Below are 26,506 nucleotides of genomic sequence, written 5' to 3'. Positions count from 1 at the left end.
GTTTTCACTCTTTATGGGTCTAAGCAATTGCATCTACTTGACATGAACTCATTATAAATTCATGGAAATTTTGGAGATAAGGTGTTTTCATGTTTCAATGGTGGGACTATAACCTGACTTTAATCAAAGAAAATATTTTTTAAAAATTGTCAAATCAACTTAATGAAATTTTCTTTTTAGTATTTTTTATTTATAGTATTTTTAATTTTAATAAAATACTATTTTATTTAGTATTTTTATTTATAACTTTATTTATCTCAAAATAAGGAGTAGGAGATACACTTCTATTTTGTATTTAGTCTTTCTGCCTGCACATCAAAGTATCAGAATGAGTATAATGGTTGTATCAAAAGACTGTTTTTCTGTGTTCATTTTTTTGTACTTGAAATACATTAGTGAGGATTTCTCAAGCATAACCGGTTTACTTACCTAAACTTCCAGCTGCCATCGCAGACTGCAGTGCAGCGGTCAAATTTGGGACCATCTGGTAGTAGTACACTGTATCTGCACACACGCAGGCTGCAGTGCCCACCACTCCCGGCCAACTCTGACTAGGTCGTGGAAACCCCACCAAGAACAAAGGAAGGGTAAAGAGGGGGAGTAAGGGGGAAGAGAGTAGTGTAGAAAAAACTATGAAGACCAACACAAATGGAGAGAAGACAATGTTGAGTATACATAAAGTGGTGGTTGATTTTCTACGTTTTTTCTCCGTCCATGATGCCAAAAGTACAGTCACAGCAAACTGCAATTTAGAGATGAACTGAATCAGACGATCACGCATGATACCAACCTGCAGAGATGTAAAAATAATACTTTTTATTCTTAAAGACTTTTCATGCATTTTCAAGATAATATAAAGAAAACTCTATATTAATACTGCACCAATATTTTTGAGGAAATAGCCCTTTATATAAGATTCTTCGTTATAATTTTCTCCAATCTCACAATTAATAAATGAGACTATATTTTTAAAAGTTTGGGCTCTCTTAACAACAAAAAAGTATTAAAGAGAATTGACAGAGTGCTATCTATATCTTAAGGTTGACTATCTTTTGTATTACATGCTTGTTAAGTCATGAGACCCAGAAGTGGTAGTTAAGCAACTATCCTTAATTTACCCTTATTTTAGAGAGTATTTTACAGATTAAGAAACAGAAGTCATGCTGCAAGACAAAACTCAATAGACTGAAATCATACTAAGTATGTTCATACAAATCATGCAAAGTATGTTCTTCAACCAAAACAGAATTACATCAACAATAGAAAGAAATCTGGAAATTAAAAGACACATTCCTAAATAGCCAGTGAGTCAAAGAAGAAATCACAAGATAAATAAGAAAACATCTTGAGATGAATGAAACAAAAATGCAACATACCAAAACTTGTGATACAGCCTAAACAGTGTTCAGAGGGAAATTTATAGTTGTACATGCCTACACTAAAAAAGAAGAAAGAGCTCAAATCAGTACCTTAATTGTCCACCTTAGGAAACTAGAAAAACAGAGAAAACTAAACCTCAAGTAAGCAGAAGTAAGTAACTAATAAAGATTAAAGAGGAAATTAATAAAATAGAGAAGAGAAAAACAATGGAGAAAATCTATGAAACTGAAAGCTGGTTTTTTGGGGAGATCAACAAAACTGACAAATCTTTACCTAGACTGACCAAGAAAGAAAACAGAGAAGTCTCAAATTACCGAAATCAGGAATGAGAGAAATAACACTACCAGCAATCTTACAGAAAAAAATAAAAAGGATTATAAAATAATATTATGAACAACTGGATGCCAATAAATTATATCACTTAGATGAAACTGATAAGTGTAGAAAGACAAAAATTACTGAAACTGACTCAAGAAACAGAAAATCTGAATAGACCTACAACAAGTAAAGAAATTGAATTAGTAATTTAAAAGCTACCCACACAAAAGTCGAGGACCAGATGGCTTCCATACTACAAAATACTACATACTACAGTATATTTAAGATACATACTGAATACTACAAAACATTTATGAATAATCAACATGAAATTCCCAACTCATTCTATGTGGTTAGTGCTATTCTGATATCTAAATCAAAGACATAAGAAAAGAAAGCTATATGTATATACTAATCACACAAAAATCCTCAACAAAATGCTAGCCAACTAAATCCTGCAACATATAAACAGGATTACACACCATGACCAAGTAGAATTTATTCCAGGAATGAAAGGTTGGTTTAAAAACTGAAAATCAATGTATTATACCATGTTAATAGATTAAAAGACCAAAACCACATGACCATTTCAAAAGACTCAGAAAAAGCATTTGGCAAAATCTGACACCTTAATGATAAAAAGACTTAACCAGGAATAGAAGCAAACTTCCTCAACCTGACAAACAGCATCTACAAAAAATGGGCAGTTGATATCATACTTAATGGTAAAACACTGACATCAACTTAATGGAGAAAGACTGAATGCTTTCCTCATAAGTTGTCCATTCTTACTCCTTGTATTCAACATTCTACTGGAGGTTCCGGCCAGGGTAATTAGGTAATAAAAAAAATGAAAAACATTCAGACTGGAAAGGAAGAAGTAAAACTATCTTTACTATACCTAATTTGCAGAAAACATGATCTTATATACAGAACATCCTAAGAAATCCACTAAAAATCTATTAGAACTAATGAAGGAGTTTAGTGATGTTTCAGGATACAAGATTAATATTAAAAAATCAATTGTATTCTATACTCTAGCAATAAACAAGACCCAAAATGAATTAAGAAAACAATTCCGTTTATGATATCATCAAAAAGAATAAAATACTTAGGATAAAATTTAATTAAAGCATGAAACTTGTACACCAAAAACTACAAACACTTAAAATAAAGAAGATATAAATAAATGTAAAGACATCTCAAGTTCATGGAAAAGAAGAATTAGTATTTTTAAGATGGCAATACTCCCCAAATTGATATAGAGATTTTAGGCAATCCCTATCAAAGTCTCAGATGTGGTTTTGCAAAAACTGAAAAGCTGAAACTTTCAATTGGTAAAACAAGGGTACCAGAACAGTCAAAACAATACTTAAAAAGAAAAACAAAGCCAGAAGACTCACATTTCCAAATTTCAATACCTACTACAAAGCTGTAATAATCAAGACAGCGTAGCACTGGCATAAGGACAGACATATAGATGAATGGAAAAGAACTGAGAGTCCAGAAATAAACCCTCACATTTGTCATTTGATTTTTGAGAAAGGTACCAAGAAAACTCATTGAGAGAAGAATAGTTTTTTCAATAAATGATGCTGGGACAATTGTACATCTATACACAAAAGAATGGATTTGGAACTCTACTTCACATGATATACAAAAAGCAACTCAAAGTAGATCATAGCCCTCAAACGTAAGAGCTAAAACTGTGAAACTCTTAGAAGAAAACATAGTAAATCTTTCTGATCTTGGAATAGGCAGTGTTTATTAGATATGACACCAAAAATACAAATGACAAAAGAAAAATAATTAAATTGAACATCATCAAAGTTAAAAACTTTTGGGGCTGGCCCTGTGGCTTAGTGATTAAATTTGCATGACCTGCTTCAGTGGCCCAGGGTTTTTGCCATTTTGGATCCTGGGTGTGGACCTAGCACCACTTATTGAGCCAAGCTGAGGCAGCATCCCACATACCAGAACCAGAAGGACCTACAATTAGAATACATAACTATGTACTGGGAGGCTTTGGGGAGAAGAAGAAAAAGAAAGACAGAAAAAAAGAAGATTGGTAACAGATGTTAGCTCAGGGCCAATCTTAAAAAAAAAAAAAGAATTAAAAACTTTTTTGATTCGAAGGTCATTATCAAGAAAGTGAAAACCTACAGGAGAAAATTTTTGCTTATATCTGTCAAAGAACGTGTATCCAGAATATACAAAGAACTCTTACAACTCAACAATAAAAAGACAACCCAAGTAAAAATGGGCAAAAGATTTGAACAGACATTTCTCAAAAAACATATACAAATGGCAAATAAACATATGAAAAGATTCATTATTAACATTCAGAGAAACGCAAACCAAAATCACAATGAGATAGTAGTTCATACCTACTAGAATGACTATAATGAAAAAGTCATATAATAACAAGTATTGGTGAAGATATAGAGAAATTACAATCCTCATACAGTGCTGGTGGGAATGTAAAATGGCGCAACCACTTTGGAAAAATGTTTGGCAATATCTTGCAGTGTTAAACATATTGTGCCTACACGAATGAAATTCAGTCCTAGGTACACATACCCAAGAGAAATGAACACTACGTCCGTACAAAACTCATACACGAATGTTCACAGCATTATTTATAATAGTCAAAAAGTGGAAACAACCTAAATATCCAACATCTGATGAATGATTCAACCATAGTGGTATATCCATACAACAGAATATTATTTGGCAATAAAAAGGAATAAAATACTGATACATGCTACAACATGGATGAACCTTGAAAACATCTAAGTGAAAGAAGCCAGATGCAAAGAATACAGATTGCATAATTCCATTCACATGAAATGTCCAGAATAGGCAAATCCACAGAGACAGAAAGTAGATTAATGGTTGCTGGGGCTGGAGTGGAGGGTGGGTGGGATGGAGAGTGGGAATGGGGAATGACTATTATGTGCATGAGGTTTCTTTCTGGAATGTTGAAAATGTTCTAAAATTAGATTGTGGTGATGACTGCAAAATTCTGAATATATACCACTGAAGTGTATACTTTAAGTGGATGATTTTATGGTATATGAAATACATCTTCATAAAGCTGTTAAAAATTATACTTACCAGTAAGAGTCTGATTCCTGTATCCAGGCTTCTGTTCCACCATATGTCTGTACTGGGGATCAGCAAGTGCCCTGCTGATACAATGACTGTCTCCAATAAAGCATTTTCTGTATTTTGCCATACCTGCAGTACACAAAGTATCCACTTTATTAGGTAGAATTTGATAATCTAAGTAAACTGTTAAGAGTAAAAATCACAAATGTAGGAATAGGAAAATACTATTAAGTGCATATTAGGATTACCATTCTAAAAGCTCTTGTGAATCCAATGGAGACAGACACAGAGTGGAGCCCTTGTAAGGAATTGTCCAATGAAAGAAATGCTATCATAGCAAAAGGTGACACTAAGACAAACAAAAAAAAGATGGATTTAATTAAGGCAAAGTAACCCCTTCTACCACATTTTACTCAGACCAATATGAGTTTTTTAATGAGTACTTCTAAGCAATTAAGTAAAAAAACTAATGAACAAATTAAAACATAAAAGAATAAACACTTTTATGCAGTATATTACACAAATATGAGAATTCCATTAAACTTTTGTACACTTCCTAGATATAACACAAGGTTATAGATTTTATCTTCCTACCTAGATTTAGCAAAATCCGCCTGACAACACCAATCTTCAGGAGCCTTGTTTGCTTCTCTAAGAATAAAGTCACAGCTTGCACATCCTTTGGATAGAAAGGGTTTCGGAAAATTCCAAAGATATAGACACTCTGAATTTCTCTAAGTAACCACAGTAATGTAAGTAATATCATCAAAACATAGCCAACAATAGCCTGGGGACTGTTTTTGGAAATCTGTGAGAAACCAGCAAAGTGATGCAGCAAACTAGTTTCTAAGAGAGCCAAGACTAATACAACAATGTAGAAAAGGCATTCCTTCCAAGTAAACTGTTTTTTGGAGCCACTAGGTAAAGCCTTAGATTTGGTTCCAACTCTGTGTCTCGTTACACTGTGTTTGAAGACAAAACCCATTTCACTTAGGTTAAGACTAAGTAAGAATCCAAGTCCAGTCATGAAAAGAACCACACCAAGAGTGTTGGGAATGAAATATGATGTTACAGCTGTTCCAGCAGAAACGATGAACATCATTAATAACCTGCAGGGCAAAAAAAGAGAAGAAAAGATTTGCTTGAAAAGGAAAGTTCTTTAAGAATAAGTCAAATATAACTGTAACATTTAAAATAATTACCGGAGGTGGGTTGACATAGATGAACCTCCAAGGCCAAACTCTAAAACCTGCTCCATTGCCCATAAGAAAAGTGCATCAGGCGGGGGCAGGGTCCCAAGTGCCCACAGAAAGGGTAAAAATATAAATAAGATGTGTAAAATCTGACTCATTTGTTCTAGAGCTGGTATATTTACCATAAACCTATAAGAAAAAGAAAACACTTAAATTATACAAAGTAACATAAAGAAGAGGATCTTTCCAGGAAAAACAAAACAACTCATATATCCACTTGCTCCACATACACCTTCTCCAAAACAAAAGGTCCTAGTCCCAACTTTCGAAAGACCATCCCATATAAACTGTGACCACTGTCCTTCCCCCATACCAGTAACTACTCCTACACAATTGTGTATACGTTTAGCACTTAGAGAATATGTGAATTCAAACCTGGAAAGAAGGAAGAAGTAATTAAAAGCAATTTACTGAATAAAATTGAATTCAGGGATTTGTAAAATGTAACTGAGCCCACGGCAAAAATATTTCTCCCTTAAATCTCTAAACTACACTGGCTAAAATTCTACCAATGGTTCTTTAGAGTTCAAAATTTAAAATTACAAGTGACTCTGGAAAAGCCAACCCTTACTGCTATTCATACATTAGTAGCAGCAAAGAGAGAGGGCTCCTCTTTCTCCTACTCTCTCCTGTCCTGTCTCACTCCCAAGTCCTAGTCAGTATAATTACTATCAGAAGTCAGCAACATGAGGTTATGGATGTGTCTCTGTGGATTAGCCCGGGAACTTAACTAAGATTTATAATGCTCTTTCTATTTTGTATAAAAGTGGCATGGATTTGAGAACACCAACTTGCACAATATAATCTCATAAATTAGAGAAGGTTTCTATCTTAAGTGGAGAAACTGGTTCTTGGTATAACACTTATCAGTTAAATATAACATCATTAAACCATTTCAAATTAATAAAAACTTTAAAGTATAGAAGAATAAACATTATCAGTATGTTACTACTTTTTTGGACTGAGGCTAACCAAACACTTTGTCTGGAAACTAACAACGTCCTAGTACTTACAGAGTTCCAAAGATAACTGTCAAAAGAGAAAACTAAATCTCAAAATTTGCACAAGTGTACCTCCGAGATTTGTAGGTATGGTTCCAGACCACCGCAATAAAGCGATTATTGCAATAAAGCAAGTCACACGAGTTTTCTGGTTTCCCAGTACATATAAAAGTTAGGTTTACACTATACTGTAGTCTGTGTAATAGCATTATGTCTAAAAAACCAACGTACACACCTTAATTAAAAAATACTTTATTGCTAAAAAATGCTAACCATTATCTGAGCCTTTAGCCAGTCATAATCTTTTTGCTGGTGGAGAGTCTTGCCTCTCTGTTGAAGGCTACTGACTGCTCAGGGTGGTGGTTGCTGAAGGTTGGGTGGCTATGGCAATTTCTTAAAGTAAGACAATGAGGGGCTGGCCCTGTGGCCGAGTGGTTGAGTTTGCACTTCCACTGCAGGCGGCCCAGTGTTTCGTTGGTTCGAATCCTGGGCGCGGACATGGCAGTGCTCATCAGGCCACGCTGAGGCAGCGTCCCACATGCCACAACTAGAAGGACCCACAACAAAGAATATACAACTATCTACCAGGGGGCTTTAGGGAGAAAAAGGGGAAAAAAAAATCTTTAAAAAAAAAAAAAAGACAACAATGAAGTTTGCCGCATCGATTGACTTTTTCTTTGATGAATGATTTTTCCATAGCATGTGATGCTATTTGATAGCATTTCACCCAGATAGAAATTCTTTCAAAACTGGAACTAATCCTCTCACTCCTGCCACTGCTTTATCAACTGGTTACGTAATATTCTAAATCCTTTGTTGTCATTTCAACAATCTTCACAGCATCTTCACCAGGAGTAGATTCCACCTCAAGACATCATTTTTTTGCTTATTCATAAGAAGCAACTACTCATCTGCAGCAATTCAGTCACATCTTCAGGCTCCACTTCTACTTCTAGTTCTCTTGCTGTTTCCACCACATCTGCAGTTTACTTCTTCCACTGAAGTCTGGAACCCCTCAAAGTCATTCATGAGGGTTAGAATCAACTTCTTCTCAACACCTGTTAATATTGTTATTTTGACCTCTCCCCACACATCACAAATGTTCTTAATGGCAAAGAATGGTGAATCCTTCCCTGGTTTTCAACTTACTTTGCCCAGACTCATCAGAGGAATCACTATCTATGGCAGCTATAGCCTTGCAAAATAAAATTTCTTAATAACTTGAAAGTCGAAATTACTCCTTAATCCATGGGCTCCTGAATGGATACTGTGTTAGCAGGCATGAAAACAACAATCTTGTACGTCTCCAGCAGAGCTCTTGGGTGACCAGGTACACTGTCAATGAACAGTTATATTTTCAAAGGAATCTCTTTTTTCTGAGCAGTAGGTCTCAACAGTGGGTTTAAAATATTCAATAAACCATGTAAAACCATGTAAAGGAAACCATGCAAAGGAAAAGTTCCTGAAGGAAATTAGAGGTGCTACTCCAGTGAACACACGAATGATAAGAAAGCAAAACAGCCTAATTGTTGACATGGAGAAAGTTTTAGTGGTCTGGCTAGAAGATCAAACTAGCCATGCTTTTTAAAACTAGCAAACCATGTGGTAAACAGATTTGCTGTCACTCAGGCTTTGTTGTGCCATTCATAGAGCACAGGCAGGGTAGATTTAGCATAATTCTTAAGAGCTCTAGGATTTCTGGAATGGTAAATGAGCACTGGATTAAACTTAAAGTCATCAGCTGCATTAGCCCCTAACAAGAGAGCCAGACAGCCCTGTGAAGCCAGGCATTGACTTCTCTCTAGCTATGAAAGTTCTAGATGGCATCTTCTTCTAATATAAGGCTGTTTCATCTACAGTGAAAATCTGTTGATTATGTGGCCACCTTAATGAATGATCTTGGCTAGATCTCCAGGAGAACTTGCTGCAGCTTCTGCATCAGCACTTGCTGCTCCATCCTGCACTGTTATGTTATGGAGGCAGCTTCTTTCCTTAAACCTTGGGAACCAACCTCTGCTAGCTTCAGACTTTTCTTCTGCAGCTTCCTCACCTCTCTCAGCCTTCAAAGAACTGACAAGAGTGAGGGCCTTTCTCTGGACTAGGTTTTGGCTTAAGAGAATGTTGTGGCTGATTTAGTCTTCCATCCAGATCCCTAAAACTTTCTCCATATCAGCAATAAGGCTGTTTCACTTCCTTATCATTCATATATTCATTGGGACAGCACTTTTCATTTCCTTCAAGAACTTTTCCTTTGCATTCACAACTTAGCTGTTTAGTGTAAGAGGCTTAGCTTTTGGCCTGTCTTGGCTTTCAACATGCCTTCCTCACTAAGCTTAATTATTTCTAGCTTTTGATTTAAAGTGAGAGATGTGCGACTCTTCCTTTCACTTGAACACTTAGAGGCTGTAGGGTTATTAATTGGCGTAATTTCAATATCATTGTGTCACAGGGAAAAGGGAGGCCTGAGGAGACGGAGAGAGATGAGGGAACGGCCCATCGGTGGAGCAGTCAAAGCCCATACAACATTTATCGATTAAGTTCGCCATCTTATATGGGCACAGTTCGTGGAGCCCCAAAACAATTATAATAGTAACATCAAAGATCACTAATCACAGATCATCCTAACAAATAGAATAATGAACAAGTTTAAAATATCGTGAGAATTACCAAAATGTGACACAGAGACAGGAAGTGAGCAAATGCTGTTGCAAAGATGGTGCCAACAGACTTGCTCGGTGCAGGGTTGCCCCAAACCTTCAATTTGTAAAAAACGCATTATCTGCAAAGCACAGTAAAGCAAAGCATAGTAAAATCGGGTATGCCTGTAACATAACTGTACTTGAATAACTGAGCTGCTGGGAATCAAAGTCAAGGAGAAAGGCAACTTCTGTAATAATTATCCACTTAGGTGAATGTTAACAGTCCAGAAGCAAATGTATAGCAACTATGGATATAATAATGGGATAATGTATTTGCTCACACAGATACCAGGACTAGGCCAGCTAATGCACCTGTGCCTCATAATGCTTGTCCTTCAAATTTTTACAAGCAGAGGATTAATGAACACAAGGTTAACAGTGTGATGCTATATTAGACGACAATACTTTCTATAGTGCGGTTTTAAAATAAAATTCATTTCATTCTGAGAAAAAAACACTCAAGTAACAGAAAAGAAAACCAAACCACACACAATAAGCCACAGGGAGGTCAAGGAAAACATGCAGATTTGTATAGTTTTGTGGGGTTTTTTAAAGAAAATACTTCTCTTGTTAACATATTCAAAGATAAGATAATTTGTGTAAAAATAATGTGTACTCAGGAAATATTTTACCCAAATTCAATTTACCCTTTTTGTTCTTAAAGTAAGCAGCAAGCAATCGCACAGAAAAGTATTTATATACATGGACATCTTAAATAAATATAAGCACATGTAACTGAACTAACCAAACATTGTGATTACCTTCCTGTGTGTATGACTCAGCCCCAAACAGATGATTATTGCGGTTAATTCTTTTATAAGAAAAAATGTTTAAATTCTAATGTTTCTGATAATGCAAGAGGAATTTTCTAGGGCAAAAAAAGTCTAAGCCCTCAAGAAAACAACTTTGTTTTGAATCTAACAACCATAAAAATATTCCAAATTCTGTACTAAGATCCACATGCCCAGAAAAAGATATTCTGTTTCATAGTGGCTAAGATGAAATAAATATCTACCATTCATTCAAACAATTCCTAAGAGTCCATGAACTAAGCATTGTAAATTTAACACTTGTCTTTAATATAAATGCACAGAAGTCATTTAAAAATTTTAATATACAACTGTACTGGGTAGAATAAAGAATGGGGAAAGAGAAAAGATTACTACACTGTGGGGCTCAACTCTTCGACTTTCACATTCTCTGAAATAAAATCAAGACATAATTTTATATATCTGACACCTGTCCAAATTTGAATAGTGCACACATTCTATACATTATTTATCTGCTATATCACACCTACTGTATAAAGATATTGATTCTTTATTACTTTGTTAATTAGAAGCTAAAAATTTTCTAAAAGTGAAGTAGGGGGTAACTTTTCTGCACAAACATGTCATTTTTTTCTTTAAAAACAGATTTGTGGACTCCCTTTGCCTTTTCTTTTAGTTATAGTTGAAAAAATCTCTTTATAATTAAATATTAAAATTGTATATTAAATCAAACTAGTGTTACTACACTCCACTAGAATGGAGTATAAAACATTTCACGGCTTTTCATTTAGCAACGAGTAACACAAAAAGTCAAGGTGACCAAATTATAAATTAAGTGAGATTTTTTTTAAAATGAAAGAATCTAGGGCATCATTTGCAAAGATGTATTATAGCAGGCATATAACATCTGATTTCAGAAATGGCAGAGCAAGATGGTAACTCAAGAATATGTATTCTGAAAATAATCATCTTATAAACTTAAATCTTTAAAAAGGGGTGAAATGTATACATACACATTTAAACTCAATTTTATTGCTAACTTTTCAAAATCAAACATTTAACTGTAATATATTTTATGGTTAGTAAATGGTAATGGTACTAAGAAACTAATTACAAATTAATCTCCCATAAATCAATTCTCCTCTTACATATTTAATTAGGTGAAGAAATATAAGGGTATCCTCTCATGTCTCCTCTGGTCCATAAATGCAGCACAATTAGAAGAGACTAAGAGTTAAGGAACAGCAGACACCTAAGAACAGGTCAGTTTCAGTACACAAACTGGCTAAATATTTTTAAATGCTTTGTCTTATTTCAGGCTGCCATAACAAAATACCATGGACTAGGGGGCTCAAACAACAGAAATTTATTTCTCACGGTTCTGGAGGGAGGGAGTTTGAGATCTAAGTGCCATCACGGTCGGGTTCTGGTGAGAACTCTCTTCCTGGCGTGCAGACAGACAACTTCTCAGAATAGTAGAGAGAGAGAGATCAAGCTCTTTGGTGCCTCTTCTTATAAGGGCACTAATCCTATTAGACCAGGGCCACTCTGATGACTTAGTTACCTCCCAAAGACTCCATCTCCAAATACCATCACCCTGGGGATTAGGTCTTCAATATACGAATTTTGAGGGAACACAAACATTCAGTCCATACTGTTCCACCCCACTCTCCCAAATTCATGTTCTTCTTATATGCAAAGCACATTCATTCCATCCCAACAGCCCTGAAAGTCTTAACTCATTCTCACATAAACTCTAAATTCTTTAGTTTCATCTAAATATCATCTAAATCAGATACAGGAGAGACTCAAAGTATGCTCCACCCTGAGGCAAAATTCCTCTCCAGCTGTGAAGCTGTGAAACCAGACAAGTTACGTGCTTCCAAAACACAATGGTGGGACAGGCACGGAATGAACATTCCCATTCCAAAAGGGAGAAACAGGAAAGGAAAAGGTGACAGGTCCCAAAGAATCTCAAAACCCAGCAAGGCAACTTCCATTAGATCTTAATGCTGAAGAAGTTCCATACTCTGCCCTCCAGGCCCCCAGGGCGGCAACATCGCCCAAACAGCTCTATATGGGGGTCCCACCCTCACGGCTCTACAGGGCGGTACCACCCCCAAGGCTTCCAGCAGAGGCCTTCTAACTTGTTGAAACTGAGGCAGTAGCCCTGATAATTTCTGAATCACTTTTGGGGTTGTTTTTCTCTCTTCTTAAAGAATAGTGCATGTTTACAGCCAAAGAGCTCTAACATCCTTGTCCTGTCAAATCTAAGAAGTCTAACAGCCTTCATTCATTTCAGCTTGTCTCAGTACCCTTTAGTCCAAATTGGCAGTGTTTATGTTCATATAATCCCATAAGCTATTTGTTGAGTGGTAATCCGGACCTTGGCATTCTCTTCAGAACATACTTTCTCATTTTTTTGCAATATAGATAGGCTGAACATTTTCCAAATCTTCAAGTTCTAGTTCCTTTTTGCTTAGCAATTCCTTCTTCTCTCTCCTTTCATATTTTATATAAGCAATCAGGAGGAATCAAGCTGTTCCTTCAACACTTTGCTTATAAATCTCCTCAGCTATGTATCCAATTTCACCACCTAAGTTCTACCTTCCATAAAACGATGGAAAATGTTTCAGCCAAGTTCTTTGGTACTTTATAACAAGGACTGCCTTTCCTCCAGTTTCCAATAACACTTTCATTTCTGTCTGAGATCTCACGAGAATTGTCCATATTTCTAGAACACACCTCAAAACTCTCCCAGCCTCAACACATTATCCAGTTCCAAAGCCACTTCTACACTTTTAGGTATTTTGTACAAGAGCACCCCACCTCTTGGTATAGAAATCTTAGTCAGCTTGGGCAGGCATAATGAAATACCACAGACTGGGTGGCTTAACAACAGAAATCTATTTCTCACAGTTCTGGAGGCTGGAAGCCTGAGACTAGAGTGCCATTATGGTTGGGTTCTGGTGAGAACTCTCTTTCTGGCTTGCAAATAGTCAGCTTCTCACTGTACCTCACTAGCTCTCTGGTGTCTCTTCCTATAAGGGCGCTACTCTCATCAGACCAGGGCCCACCTTCATTATCCTACCTCTCACAGACCCCATATCCAAATACCACCACATTGGGGGTTAGGGCTTTAACATATGAATTTGGGAGGGACACAAATATTCACTCCATAACACGCCTGTACATTTCTACCTGGACACTAACCTGTGAAAGAGAAAGCTGCAATCTACAGAAACAAAGAAAGAAAAGTCAGATTTAGAAAAAGCAAGCAAAGGGGTTATCAAACAATTTTGTAAGCAACTTTGTTAAAAACACTATTTTCTATTTTTCTTCTGTAGTAAATTGGTTAGAAAATCTATATTCCTTCTATATAGTTACTACAACAAAATTAGAAATAAGTTATTCTATTCATCATAAATTCACTCAATCTATACATAATATTTATGTGTATAAATTTTAAATCCTTCATTTTCTCCTCACAGGAAAGTTCCATCTTTTTTCATAGGTTTCAGTCAGACTATTGTATACATTCATAGCTCCTTATTTAAAGTGAAACACAGTATTGAAATTTTACTTATTTATCTAATAACGGGTTTTCTCTTTGTTCTTCAACATGACCTAATTACTGCTTTAGTATGAATGTTTAACATAGCTTAGTCCTAAGAGATTAATCATCAAAACAACTTTATCATCCAAAGATTTGGTCCGTATGACTTTCAATTCATAGATTCATTTTTTTAATACCCAGGAGAGTGCTCTTACTATGTATGCTTAAAAATAAAGCTATAAAGTATTTCACAGCTTATTACCTGTGTGCAAGGTCTACAGAAACAAAGAAAAAAATATAAAGAGGTCTCATAAGAGGAGTGATTTCATAAGTATCCTGGGTTTGGAAAGTTGCAGTCTCTGTAGCTGTGTTTACAATTAATGAATATTCTCCTATACATAATGTCATCCATCCAAAGACAAACAGTAGCACAGTGCCTCCTGCACTGCCGTACAGCAAGGTTATTCTATTCGGGAGCAGATACCATGTTCCAAGACCACAGATTAATCCAGCAAAAACAGAATGAAAAACTGTATTGGCTATAGATTTCTTGCCAGGAATTAGAAATTTGATAGTCTCAGCACCAGCACAACTTGTAAATTCATGCTCATCTTCCTGCGCTAAGATATCTGTGGGCAGCATTCTTTCTACCGTCACCGATTTGTTTCTGGCGTGTAAACTTGTGAACTGGATGACAAATGCGGTGAAAAGCATTAGTCCACCTGAAAGTGCCGCTGTGTAATAGTCTTCCAGGGTGCCTAATTGGTACAAGAGTGTTCCTATTCCACCCAAAACCCATGGCATTAGAAAAAGGATAATCTGATTAATATATATGTAAGGAGGGGCACAATAGCCTAATTTGAGTCGAGGGCCTCCAAGAACAGTCTGTGGAAAGCGCTTCAGAAAGAAGTCCTGTTTGTAATCATTCAGCAGAGGCACATCTGGACTCATCCTTCTCCCTCGGGATTATTCAGAAAGTCACATCCTCTTCTGTAACAGCAGACTCTAAAAAAAGAAAAAAGTCACACTTAAAACATGGCGACGAATCCCCAGATTTCTATTTTACTCCTTAGTTCCTTTAAGGGCAGGATTTATAATTTCACTTCTCCAGCTCTTCCCCATTGCATCACACATACTTGGCACTAAACAAATAGTTGCTAAGTTATTTTTTATTTAAAAAAAAAATCAAAGTCATTATTAATTTATCTAGAACTTAGTATTTGGAATGAGAGCTTAAGTTCACTCACATTTTTAGATTCTGAGGTCAGAGGAAAGTTCAAGAAGCCAGTACTCTCAATTCAAATCTGCCAGTGGTTTAACTGATGGTTTCCCTGAGAGCTTTCGTTGTTTGTTTTTTAACTTTCTCCTCTATTACACGGGTCTGCAAAGTTTTTCTGTAAAGGGCCTGCCTGTAAATATTCTAGGCTTTGTGGACCATATGGTCGCTGTTACAATGACTCAACTCTGCTGTTGTCCGGAAAAGCAGCCATAGATAATACAAACATGAATGGATCTAAGTGGTTGTGTTCCAATAAAACCTTATGGTATTTATCCAAACAGGCTGGGAGCCAGATTTAGCCTATGGGCCACAGTATGCCAACCCGTGCTCTATAAAATAAGGATATTCTTTATAATTCCCTTCAATTGACATGGAAACAGAAGTGGAAAAGAGAAATAGAAATACTAAGTGTTAGTCACATCACTTTACAATTACAATAAATTTAGGATTTTTCGACAATTTAAAAAGTCAAATCCTGCTAAAATAGTAGCATTTCAATAAGAAGCCATTGGCAGCTCAACATATAGTGGGAAGAACAATAAATTGGAAATCAAAGACTCCAGGTGTCAGAGTAAATGTTTATTAGCATGCTTACCACAGGCAAACCACTTCATCAGTCAATTTTTAGTTTTTCTGTTGTCAGTTTCTGAAACTACCAGAACCAGGAAAGCATGAAACAATAATAGGACTTGTACACGCTTTAGTCTAGATTATTTTCATTTAAAGGCCACAAAAATCTAATTATCAAACAACATGGATTCTCTTCTTTTCCTTTTCTTGGGATATATTCAACAGCTTATTCTGAAAAACAGTTTTCTGACACAAGATGAGCTAGCAAAGTATTACCTCAGGGATTATATGTTGGGCTAGAAAACAAAAATTAAGTTTAAAGCCATATTCATAAAGACAGACATAGAGACCAACGGATTAGAACAGAGCGCCCAGAAATGAATTCTCACATATATGGTCAAATGTTTGACAAGGGCACCAAGATCATTCAATGGGGAAAGGATAGTCTTTGCGACAAATGTGCTGGGAAAACTGGATATCCACATGCAAAAGAATGCAATTAGACCCTTACCTAATACCATATACAAAAATTAATTCAAAATGGATCAAGGATCTAAGTGTAAGACCTAAAACAATAAAACTCAGAAGAAAAGATGGAACAAAAGCTTCTAACACTACATTTGGCAATGACTCCTTGGATATGACACCAAAGGTACAGGTAAAAACAGAAAAAATAGACAAATTGGACTTCATGAAAATTAAAAAAGTGTGTGCATCAAAAGACACTATCAACAGAGTGAAAAAGCAACCACAGAATGGGAGAAAACATTTGTAAATCATATATCTGATAAGGAATTTAATATGCAGAATATATAGGGAACCCCTAAAACTCAACCAAAAAACCAAACAACCCAATTCGAAAACTGGTGAAAGATTTGAATAGACATTTCTCCAAACAAGATATACAAATGGCAATAAGCACATGAAAAAAATGCTCAGTACTGCTAATCACTAGGGAAATGCAAATCACTCATTAGTATGGCTACTGTCAAAAAAACTCAGAAAACAACAAGTGGTAGCAAGGATGTGGAAAAACTGGAAACCTTGTGCACTGTTGGTAGGAATGTAAAATGGTACAACTGCTGTGGAAAACAGTATGGTGGTTCCTCAAAAAATTAAAAATCAAATTACCATATGATCTAGGAATTCTACCTCTGGATATAAACCCCAAAGAAGTGAAAGCAGAGTCTCAAAGAGATATTTGTACACTATGTTCATAGTGGCATTATTCACAATAACTAAAACATGGAAGCAACCCAAATGTCCATCAAAAGATGCAAAATGTGGTGTGTGATATTATACATATATATATATATATACACACACACACATACATACATGATGGAATATTATTCAGCCTTAAAAAAGTAAGGAAATTCTGCAATATGCTACAACATGGATAAACATTGAGAACATTATGCTAAGTGAAATAAGCCAGTCACAATAAGACAAATACTGTATTGTTCCTTTTATATAAGGCACTTAGAGAAGTGAAAATCATAGAAAGTAGAATGATGGCTGCCATGGCCTGAGGGGAGAGGAGAATGAGGAGTTATTGTTCAGTGGGTATAGAGTTTTACAAGATGAAAAGAATCATGGGGATAGATGGTGGTAATGTTGCACAACAATGTGGATGTATTTAATACCACGGAACTGTACACTTAAAAATGGTTAAGATGGTAAACTTTGTTATATCTTATCACACACAAAAAATTTAAAGGCATCTTAAAATAGCCTTTCTTCCAAGTCAGTTAAAAATAGTTTTTCTGGGGCCAGCCCCAGTGGCTAGTGGTTAAGTTCAGTGTGCTCCACTTCAGTCGCCTGGGTTGAGTTCCCAGGCATGAACCTACACCACTTGTCATCTGTGGCCATGGGCTAATCTTCCTCAGCAAAACAAACAAATAAAAAATGTCTTTCTGCAAGTCAGTTCTACCCAACCGGTATCAGCCCTGGAGAAGGCTTTGGGGCATGAGGAATGGTTTTTGGGTCGCCATTAAGAATTACTACCTTAGAGCACCTCTTGTTATACTGTTAGGAAGTTCTTTAAACTGTAAACACTTACTGTCATATATCTTCCAGCCACTGGTCTTAGTTTTGCACATAGCTTTACTTACGTGAAAGTAAAGTCATAGCTTTACTTACGTGACAGCCCTGCAAGTACCAACAAAATAACAGAACCACAAGCCAAACGAAATTTTAGTGGTTGATGGTTCAATCTCAGGGAATGAAAAGATTGCCTCCCTCCCCTCTGAATGAGCTTATCTCCTGTACTGATGTCAGCCCAGTGTACTCTATTCTGCTACGACTGTTTTATAGAAGGCATAGGGTAAGTAAGGGCACACTCCCATGAGTTGGGGTAAACATTCTGATTTCAATTATCTATGAAAGATGCTATCAGACAGGAAAATGAGCTTGGATGCCTGGCCTGGGCTTTCTGAAGAGTCTGGATGTGCCTGAAATTTCCCCATGGGGTTAGGGGACAGCTGGCCCCTCCTATTCCACTGAGGCAAGTCAGGAACAAGATGAGATGGCTCGCTGGGAAAGGAAGCCAGAAACTGAGGATACCTTATAAACTACATTACCCAGCTGCATGTTACTACCCATATTCATTTACCTTTTAGTACTTCTGAGTCTTCTCTAAAGCTTAGTTTAAATGTTCTTATCCATTTGATGGAATACTCTGTGATTATGCTAAACAGTGGAATAATCTGAAGCAGATGTACTGGTGATACGGGAACATGGAAAGATGCCCATGATGTACTGAAAAGTAAAATAAACACACTGATGATCTCATTTGTATTTAAAGAAATAGTACACACTCTGTATGCACGGTTGTATATAGTTTGTCTAGGTGTAAAAAGTTTCAGAAGGCATACACACAGAAGGCTGTGTTTGTGTGTGTGTATATTTTACATATAACATTTTGACACCTCTTCAAATTACCAAATACCCTCTAGAACTCTCGACCCCATGCTCTGCAAACACATCCTGCACTTTGCCTTCTGAGAGCCTCTGCTCATTCCCTCTCCTTTGCCTGGGATGTCCCCTCCTCCCTTCCCCTAATTAGTAATGTTAGTCGACTTTGAAGATTCAGTATAACCCTTCCTGAAAATTTTGCACAGCACTTAGGCCAAACTGTGCCTTTCTTCTGTGTATCAAAAACATTTCTTGCTCATATTACTCATTTTGTAACATCTATCAACATAGGGTATTTCTCGTATTGTTCACCTCTTTCTGAGTTTCTCCCATGGAGAAGGAAATGGCTGAAGAATTCTAACATGTCAGAAGTCCAATTTCAATTTACCCATCCTATGCTACACTTAATTTCCTTCATTATCAGATAGGAGGAGCTAGTTCATTCTGGGGGAGAAAAGTAGAGGTGGAAGAGCAGGCAGAAGAGGCAAAAGAAAGCAGGAGCAATCAATAACAAACGGAGAGCAGACTAGAAGCACGAAGAGAACGTCAGCTCCCTCAAGAAGCCTTAGAAGCTTGGACGAGGACTCTGCAATGGTGATTTTTAATGGGATATTAAAAGAAAGGCTGAATGATACAGGATTATTTACCTTACAGAATGTTTCTTGAAAAGGGGTCTATGGTCAATGAAGTTTGAGAAACTACATACTAGACTGTCATCTTGAAGGGTCAGAATGGATATCAGCAAACTAAAGACTCTGAGACATCTCTCAAGTTAAAAAAAAAACACCACTGCAAACCTCCTTACCATGTATCATTTGAGTTTTCCAAACTTATTTGACCCTGGAACCCATTTTTCCCACGAGATCTAATAACAGATCACCTGTGTAGTGCTTTACGCAAACTACTTTGAGAAACACTGGCCTGGGCTTCAATCAGGACATTAAACATTTAGGCAAGCCAAGGAGAATTAAAAAAATATACCAATGAGGAATGTTATGAACAAAGGTACATAAGGAAAACAATTGAGGGAAATTTGACAGGTAGCAAGAATATCAGTTTGCTGAAACACTGACTTAAAGTATAGGTATTTTTTCTAATATCTTAAGGGCAAAAGAGGATTACATGACAGATAGTGGAAATTCATTAAGGTAAAAATTATGATAAATTGGAACTGTTTGACTTTTAATTTAATTACAGATCCTGGAATATTTAAAAAATATTTTCTTTGTAGGAAGCAACAGTTACACTTATATAGAGAGATCTTCTAAAGCCTACTCTGGGTTACTAGCATGGAAAGTAGAATCCAAATAATTAAAACATGCCCTGAATGAGAACTTGGCATACACTCTGAAAGACTGCTGGTGCATTCATATGACTGCTACCTCTAACATGTTAAAATGAAACATGGCTCAAGGCTTAGGGGAAAAAAAAGCTATGAAAAGAGAGGTTAAGGGATAGATGACATCACAACTGATTTAGGCCATATGCTTTCTTCATATGCTAGTCTGAAAGTGGGCCAACAAAATAGCCATAGAAATCTGGCTTTATTTGGAACTTGAGCCATGTTTCTTACAAATTATCCAGCAGGGCAGGAAACAGAGATCAATTTGGGCAACGTAATAGGAGTGAATTCTTAGTTACCAAAACTTTAACTCAGCAATCATGCAAGACGCCAGCCTGAAAATCTCTTAAAACAAAAAGATCTTAAAAAGTGTCAGTTTTTGGGATTATACTAAATTTATAGTTCTCTAAGTTCAGCAAATAGAATTCCTAGAAATAGAAGTTTTAGCAACTGTTTGATTTTTGTTTAGCAAACGTTACTTTTTTTTTAATCTATCATTATTTGTATTGATTGGTTGATTTCATTCATTGGATCTATACTTTTTTTTTGCTCTATTAGATTCAGATATTTTTATGGTAAGAATACTTAACATGAGATCTACCCTCAACAAAATTTTAAGTGTATAACAGAGCACTGTTAACTAGTGACACAATGTTACACAGCAGATCTCTAGAACTTACTCATCTTGTCTAACTAAATCTTTATACTTGTTGAACAGCAACTCTCCATTTCTCTCTCCTCCAAGCCCTTGGCAACCCTCATTCTACTCTCTGTTTCTAGGAGTTTGATGATTTTAGGTACCTCATATGAGTGGAATCATGCAGTATGAGTCCTTCCGTGACTGGCTTATTTCACTTACCATAACGTCTCCCAGGCTAACCTGTGTTGTCACATATGGCAGGATTTCCTTCTTTTTTAGGGCGGAATAACATTTCATTGTATGGACAAAGCACATTTTCTTTACCCATTCGTCTGATGATGGACATTTGTTTTGCTTTCACTTTTTGGCTATTGTGAATAATGTTGCAATGAACACAGGAGTGCAGATACCTCTTAGAGATCTTGATTTCAATTCTTTTGGATAAATACCCAGAGGTGGAATTGCTAGATCATACGGTAGTTCTATTTTTAATTTTTTAGGGACCCTCCACAGTGCTTTCCATAGGGGATGGACCATTTTGTATTCCCACCAACAGTGTACAAGGGTTCTAATTACTCAGCACTTCTGCATTGTGCCTCAACTGTATTTCTGTTGTACTTTAAGGAAACTTACTATCTTCTAATATAGTTGTCAAATTTTATTAAATCTTTGCTCTCCTATTTTTAACTTCTAAGAGCATGTCTTTAATCCTTGGATGTTCCTTTTTACAGAATCCTATTATTATTTCATGAATATGGTCTATGTCTCTGAGAAAAGTCATTACACATATATGTGTCCGTGTTTGTATGTAGATAAATACCATTTATCTTTTTTGTAAATTGCCTCCTCATGTCCTTTGCTTTCTTTTCTATTGAAGTGTTCACTTTTCTTATTAATTTGAAAGAACTTTATTTATATGAAGGATATTAACTCTGACATATATTACAATCCTTTTTTATCCCCCTATGTTACCTTGCTCTTGAAGCACTGTTAGAAGATGCTGTTATGGATTAAAGATTACATTCTGATAGTTGTTCATATAGACTAAATGTGTTATCGTTCCTTTTGTAGAGAAACAGCTAAATGATAAATTAGTATTTTCCACATATTTAAACTTTTGAATAACTTTTGAGTACCTCCAATGCGTAAGGTGATGGTAATAAGGCTGCTCTCTGACCCAAAGGAGTTTACAATCCAGTGGGCTAGAGATCATTTTCCTCTCAAATAACTGTTACTGGTAAAAGCAACTCTGGAATTATTTTAATTTTCATAATCAAGAGAATAAGCAAGAAACATAAAGTTAGTTTATAAATAACCTAAAATTATTAAATAAAATTAAACTTGCTAAGAAAAAGTAATTCCTGCTTATGTTTAAAAATGTCTATAGATGGGCCAGCCTGGTGGCATAGAGGTTAAGTTCGTGCACTCTGCTTCAGTAGCCCAGGGTTCACGGGTTCGGATCCCAGATGCAGACCCACACACTGCTCACCAAGCCACACTATGGCAGCACCCCACATGCAAAACAAAGGAAGACTGGCACAGATGTTAGCTCAGGGGCAATCTTCCTCACATACACAAAAAAAGTCTATACAAACTTTGCTAGTAGAGTAATGAATAGAATGCACTCATCCGTGTTCCTAAGAAGTATTTTTAAAAATTTGAAAGGAAATATACTAAAATGCTACTTTTCCAAGCATCAGCACTAATTTGGACAACAAAAAACTTCATCTCTGGAAAAGAAACAAAAGGGCCTATACCTAAGTACTCAAAAAGCAAAATACGAAACAACTTAATTCTCAGTTGCTCTGGATAAAAAACATCTGTTATTACCAGAGCAGTTCTAAAAAGTATGCACGTGTGGACTTTTTTGATAGACAACTGCTAACTGTTGAGGGAATCTAGAAACGCAAAGATAGCTACCCCTATAATTCTGAAGATGCTCTATGGGATCTTAACTAAATGCCATGCCATGGACAAACAGCTAAATTCGTGACGAGACTTTTGAAAGACATACGGTGCTTAAACATGAAAAATATATTTCATGTTACAGTTCATCAATTATGCAGTAAGCACGCTCCTCCCCCCACCAATGAAAGGAAAATCTACCCAAACACCTAAAAGGAGTCTTAAAAGGAAAGAACAAGCATATTAACATCTCTTTGCATGTACAAAATAGTATTTCTTCAAATTCAAGATTTTTGGGGGGGGGTGTCTTTGAATCTAATACTTTTCTGTACATTCACAGGAATTGGTTTGTAGAGGAAACTGACTGGGTGGGAATGGTGACTGGATAGCTCAAAGGATCTATTTATTGCAGTATCGGCAATCTTTCACAGGTGGAATGATGAGCTGTCCGTTCTACGATTCCCCCTTCCCAAGTGTGTAACACTTGAATATGAACTGATCGCATTCCATTACTTACGGAAGCTAAGATGGTAGGAAATCGCCAAAGGCCACATCACAGCATCATAGAAGGGCAGCTGGGCCAGCTGATAGTTTGTTCTCTCCCAGTCTACCCTTCCCACACCTCACCCATCTTAACCATTATGAATTCAAATGGGTTAACAAGCTTCTCTTTCAAAATCGAGCATCAAGTGAATGAAGTCTACTACTCACATGAAATAACAGAAATAAATCAATTTATTTTACAGAAAACTGAGAATCAAATATTGTGACTTAACCAACACACAACGTCTGTTGGTGGCAGACTGAGTTTTTCAATCACAACGAGCTACTGCCAAAAGAAAGAGAATTTTATTTTGAGGATAGAGAAGTAGAAGGATAATTTGGGAGAAACAGTTTTCAGGGAAAGGTGGGCCTGAGAGGAATCTACAAAAGGTCAAAATAGGAGCTAAGCCAGCATGAGCGCAATGGCAAAGGACTCCTCCTTGATAAGAGATAAAGAAACACAAGTGGGAAAGGGTCTCACTATCAAGAAAGTGAAAACAACCCACAGAATAAGAGAAAATTTTTGCATATCACACATGATAAGGGACTTACCTCTAAAATATATTAAAAAACTCTTACAACTCAATAATGAAAAAGCAACTCAATTTGAAAATGGGCAAAGGATCTGAATAGATATTTCTCCAAAGATAACATATAAATGGCCAGTAAGCACACGAGATGATGCTCAATATCATTACTCATTAGAGAAATGCAAACTAAAACCACAATGAGATACCACTTCAAATCCACTTGACTGGCTATCAAAAAGACACAAGAACAAATACTGGCGAGGTGGTGGAGGAATCAGAACCCTGAAGTGATAATGTAAAATGGTGCATTTGCTTTGGAAAACAGTCTGGCAATTCCCTAGAAGGCTAAACAGAGTTACCACACAACCTAGCAATTCCATTCCTGGGTATTTACCCAAGACAAACGAAAACATAACTCTACACAAAAATTTGTCCATGAACATTCATAACAGAATATTATTAACAGCCAAAAGCTGAAAACAACCCAAATGTCCATCAACAGATCGAATAAGACGTGGTATATCCCTCCAATGGAATATTATTAGGCTATAAATAAGAAGTAAGTACTGATACATGCTACAACATGAACTTTGAAAAGAGATGCTAAGTGAAAGGAGCCAGTCACAAAAGGCCACATATTGTACGATTCTATTTATATGAAATGTTCAGAAGAAGCAAATCCATAAAGACAGAAAATAGAGCTTGCCTAGGGCTGGTGGGGAGAGTGGGAATGGGGGAGTCTGGGGGGAATGATCGCTAAAGGGTGCAGGGCTTCTTTTCTGGGTGATGACAATATTCTAAACATCACTATAGAAATGGTTGCACAATTCTGTGACTATACTAAAAATCACTGAATTGTACACTTTTAACAGGGGAATTGTATGGAATGTGAATTATATCTCAATAAAGTTCTTACATAAGAAAAAGAAACAGAAAAGGTTCCCGACCTGGTATTTTCTGTAACAGTTAATAACTAGTAGGCAGCACTTTAAATATTAAATTTAAGAGTAGTTGACAGGTGCCCTAACAGTTAAATTACTAAATGGCTGGCTCTGGATGCTATGATAAAGGTGTAGGGATTTAGCATGGGTGGCGGTGGATACCCAATAAAATAAAGGATGGCCTTTGCCCTAATTGCAGGAATGAGTTACTGAAGCAAAAAAAAAAAAAAACACCTAATATTATAGAGCTGAATGACAGATTGGTGTAGGGGAGAAAAATCAATTCAGAGGCCTGATAGCTTCTCTTGAGGGTTGTGGAGAGAGAGGGCAGATCAGTGGGGAAAGTTATTTCTGTTCAGGGGGCCCTGAGAAGACCAATTTGGGGCACAAGTGGTTTAACTGGAGATACGGGGAGAAAGAGGACAGTACCACCTAAGGGCAGTTCGTAAACTTTTTTGGGGATAACGAGGCCATCCCTAAATCCAGACTCAAAGGGCCACTTTCCATTTCGCAAGTGTTTCTTGGAAACAAAACGCTACAACTCAACAAGCTACAGTAGTCTTTCGAAAATCACACTGGAATGGTACCTCTAGCAACTGAATTAATCTTAAATCTTAAAAAGTGCAATAATCGCATTTAAAGGTTTTTTAACCAAGAATGAAAAACCTGCGGCAGTTAAAATTGCAAGAACAACGTGGCTCTGCACAGGCTTGGAAACTAAGGCGACCACGAAGTCGCCAGGTCGGTGTTGGGGATCGAACGTACCTCGAGTCACCCGAGGGCAGAGGCGACGCGAAGGCATCCCGGGGACTGCATTTTTGCAGGTAAACCCGGGTTGTGCGCTCCCGCCAGGGGGGCTGCCTGCAGCCCGAACGCGGAGGCAGAGGAGCTGCGGCGCCCAAGGGCCCAGCGCAGCACGGTGGAGCCCGGGCCCGCCCGGCGTTTCCATGGCTAACGTCAACTCCCGAGGGCGCCGCCGGCGCCGGACAGAGCGCGCGCTCGGGGGCGGGCCCAGAACCGGCCCGCCCCGCCCGGGGACCGTGGTCGCAGGGGACGCTTCCCTTCCGGCCAGCCGACGCCGAGCGCGGGCGGAGGTGCGCTTCGTTCCCTCCAGGCCTTGCACGAAGCTCGCCTGGCGGCGGCCGTACCAACCCCTCCGCCTCTGGCCTCGCTTGGGGTCCGGATGCGGCTAGCGACGAGGGGGTCGCGACGCCAGCCCTGACCTTTGACCCGAGCCGCGCCCCTACGCAGGAGCGTCGTTGCCCCGGTGACGTGACGTTCCTCCGCGGGGTAGTGCTGTCGGGCGGAGGGCTTTGCGCCCGCCACTTTGCGAGCGTTCTGCCGCCGTGGTCGAGCTGCCCAGTCTGGAGGCTGGTGCGGCTTCGCCCGTTCGGGGTCCCGCGACCTCCATTAGCCACAACGTCTGCCCTTTGGCCGTCACCACCCAACAGGCTGACGGTAATAAAGGCTTTTAAGGGATACTTCATACGTCCTGCTCGGCTTGGAAGATTTGGAACTGCATTTACGTGCTCGCTCTCGCCCGTTGATTGGTTTTTTCCATGAATGAATATGTGACTGCATTTTTAAATACAAGAAACCAAAATGCCCGTATCTGTTTATTAATAAAGGCAAAAGACCCGTGTTACAATTGGAAAAAAAAAATAGCCATGGCGGCCTGTTCGCATGAGCGGTCCTTCTGATGCGGGGTCGGTGAGCCAAGGAGTCGAAAGAAAGATTTCTTAGACTCTCAAG

General features: G+C 37.5%; 1 protein-coding gene across 6 annotated transcripts in view; it reads right to left on the bottom strand.

Annotated features, from left to right (window-relative positions):
* PCNX4 (pecanex 4) overlaps nucleotides 1-25,996 on the bottom strand; it is a 55,424-nt gene extending 29,428 nt beyond the window's left edge. For 3 of the 6 annotated variants that reach the window (XM_070593127.1, XM_008519848.2, XM_070593126.1), the window contains exons 1-7: nucleotides 25,520-25,991; nucleotides 14,351-15,093; nucleotides 6,012-6,191; nucleotides 5,404-5,918; nucleotides 5,058-5,158; nucleotides 4,816-4,938; nucleotides 430-790 (exon numbers count right to left, since the gene is read on the bottom strand). In XM_070593127.1, the coding sequence (XP_070449228.1) occupies nucleotides 430-790; nucleotides 4,816-4,938; nucleotides 5,058-5,158; nucleotides 5,404-5,918; nucleotides 6,012-6,191; nucleotides 14,351-15,039 (1,969 nt within the window). In that variant the 5' untranslated portion in view covers nucleotides 15,040-15,093; nucleotides 25,520-25,991. Of the gene's footprint in view, nucleotides 1-429; nucleotides 791-4,815; nucleotides 4,939-5,057; nucleotides 5,159-5,403; nucleotides 5,919-6,011; nucleotides 6,192-11,680; nucleotides 11,779-13,745; nucleotides 13,768-14,350; nucleotides 15,094-25,519 lie in introns of those variants that run through there. The other 3 variants (XM_070593128.1, XM_070593130.1, XM_070593129.1) reach the window with 3 other exon arrangements.
* Nucleotides 25,997-26,506: the final 510 nt, after the last annotated feature.

Source organism: Equus przewalskii, chromosome 25 (genome assembly GCF_037783145.1).
Source record: "Equus przewalskii isolate Varuska chromosome 25, EquPr2, whole genome shotgun sequence".
Lineage (NCBI taxonomy): Eukaryota > Metazoa > Chordata > Mammalia > Perissodactyla > Equidae > Equus > Equus przewalskii.
This window is presented reverse-complemented; position numbering and strand designations above follow the sequence as displayed.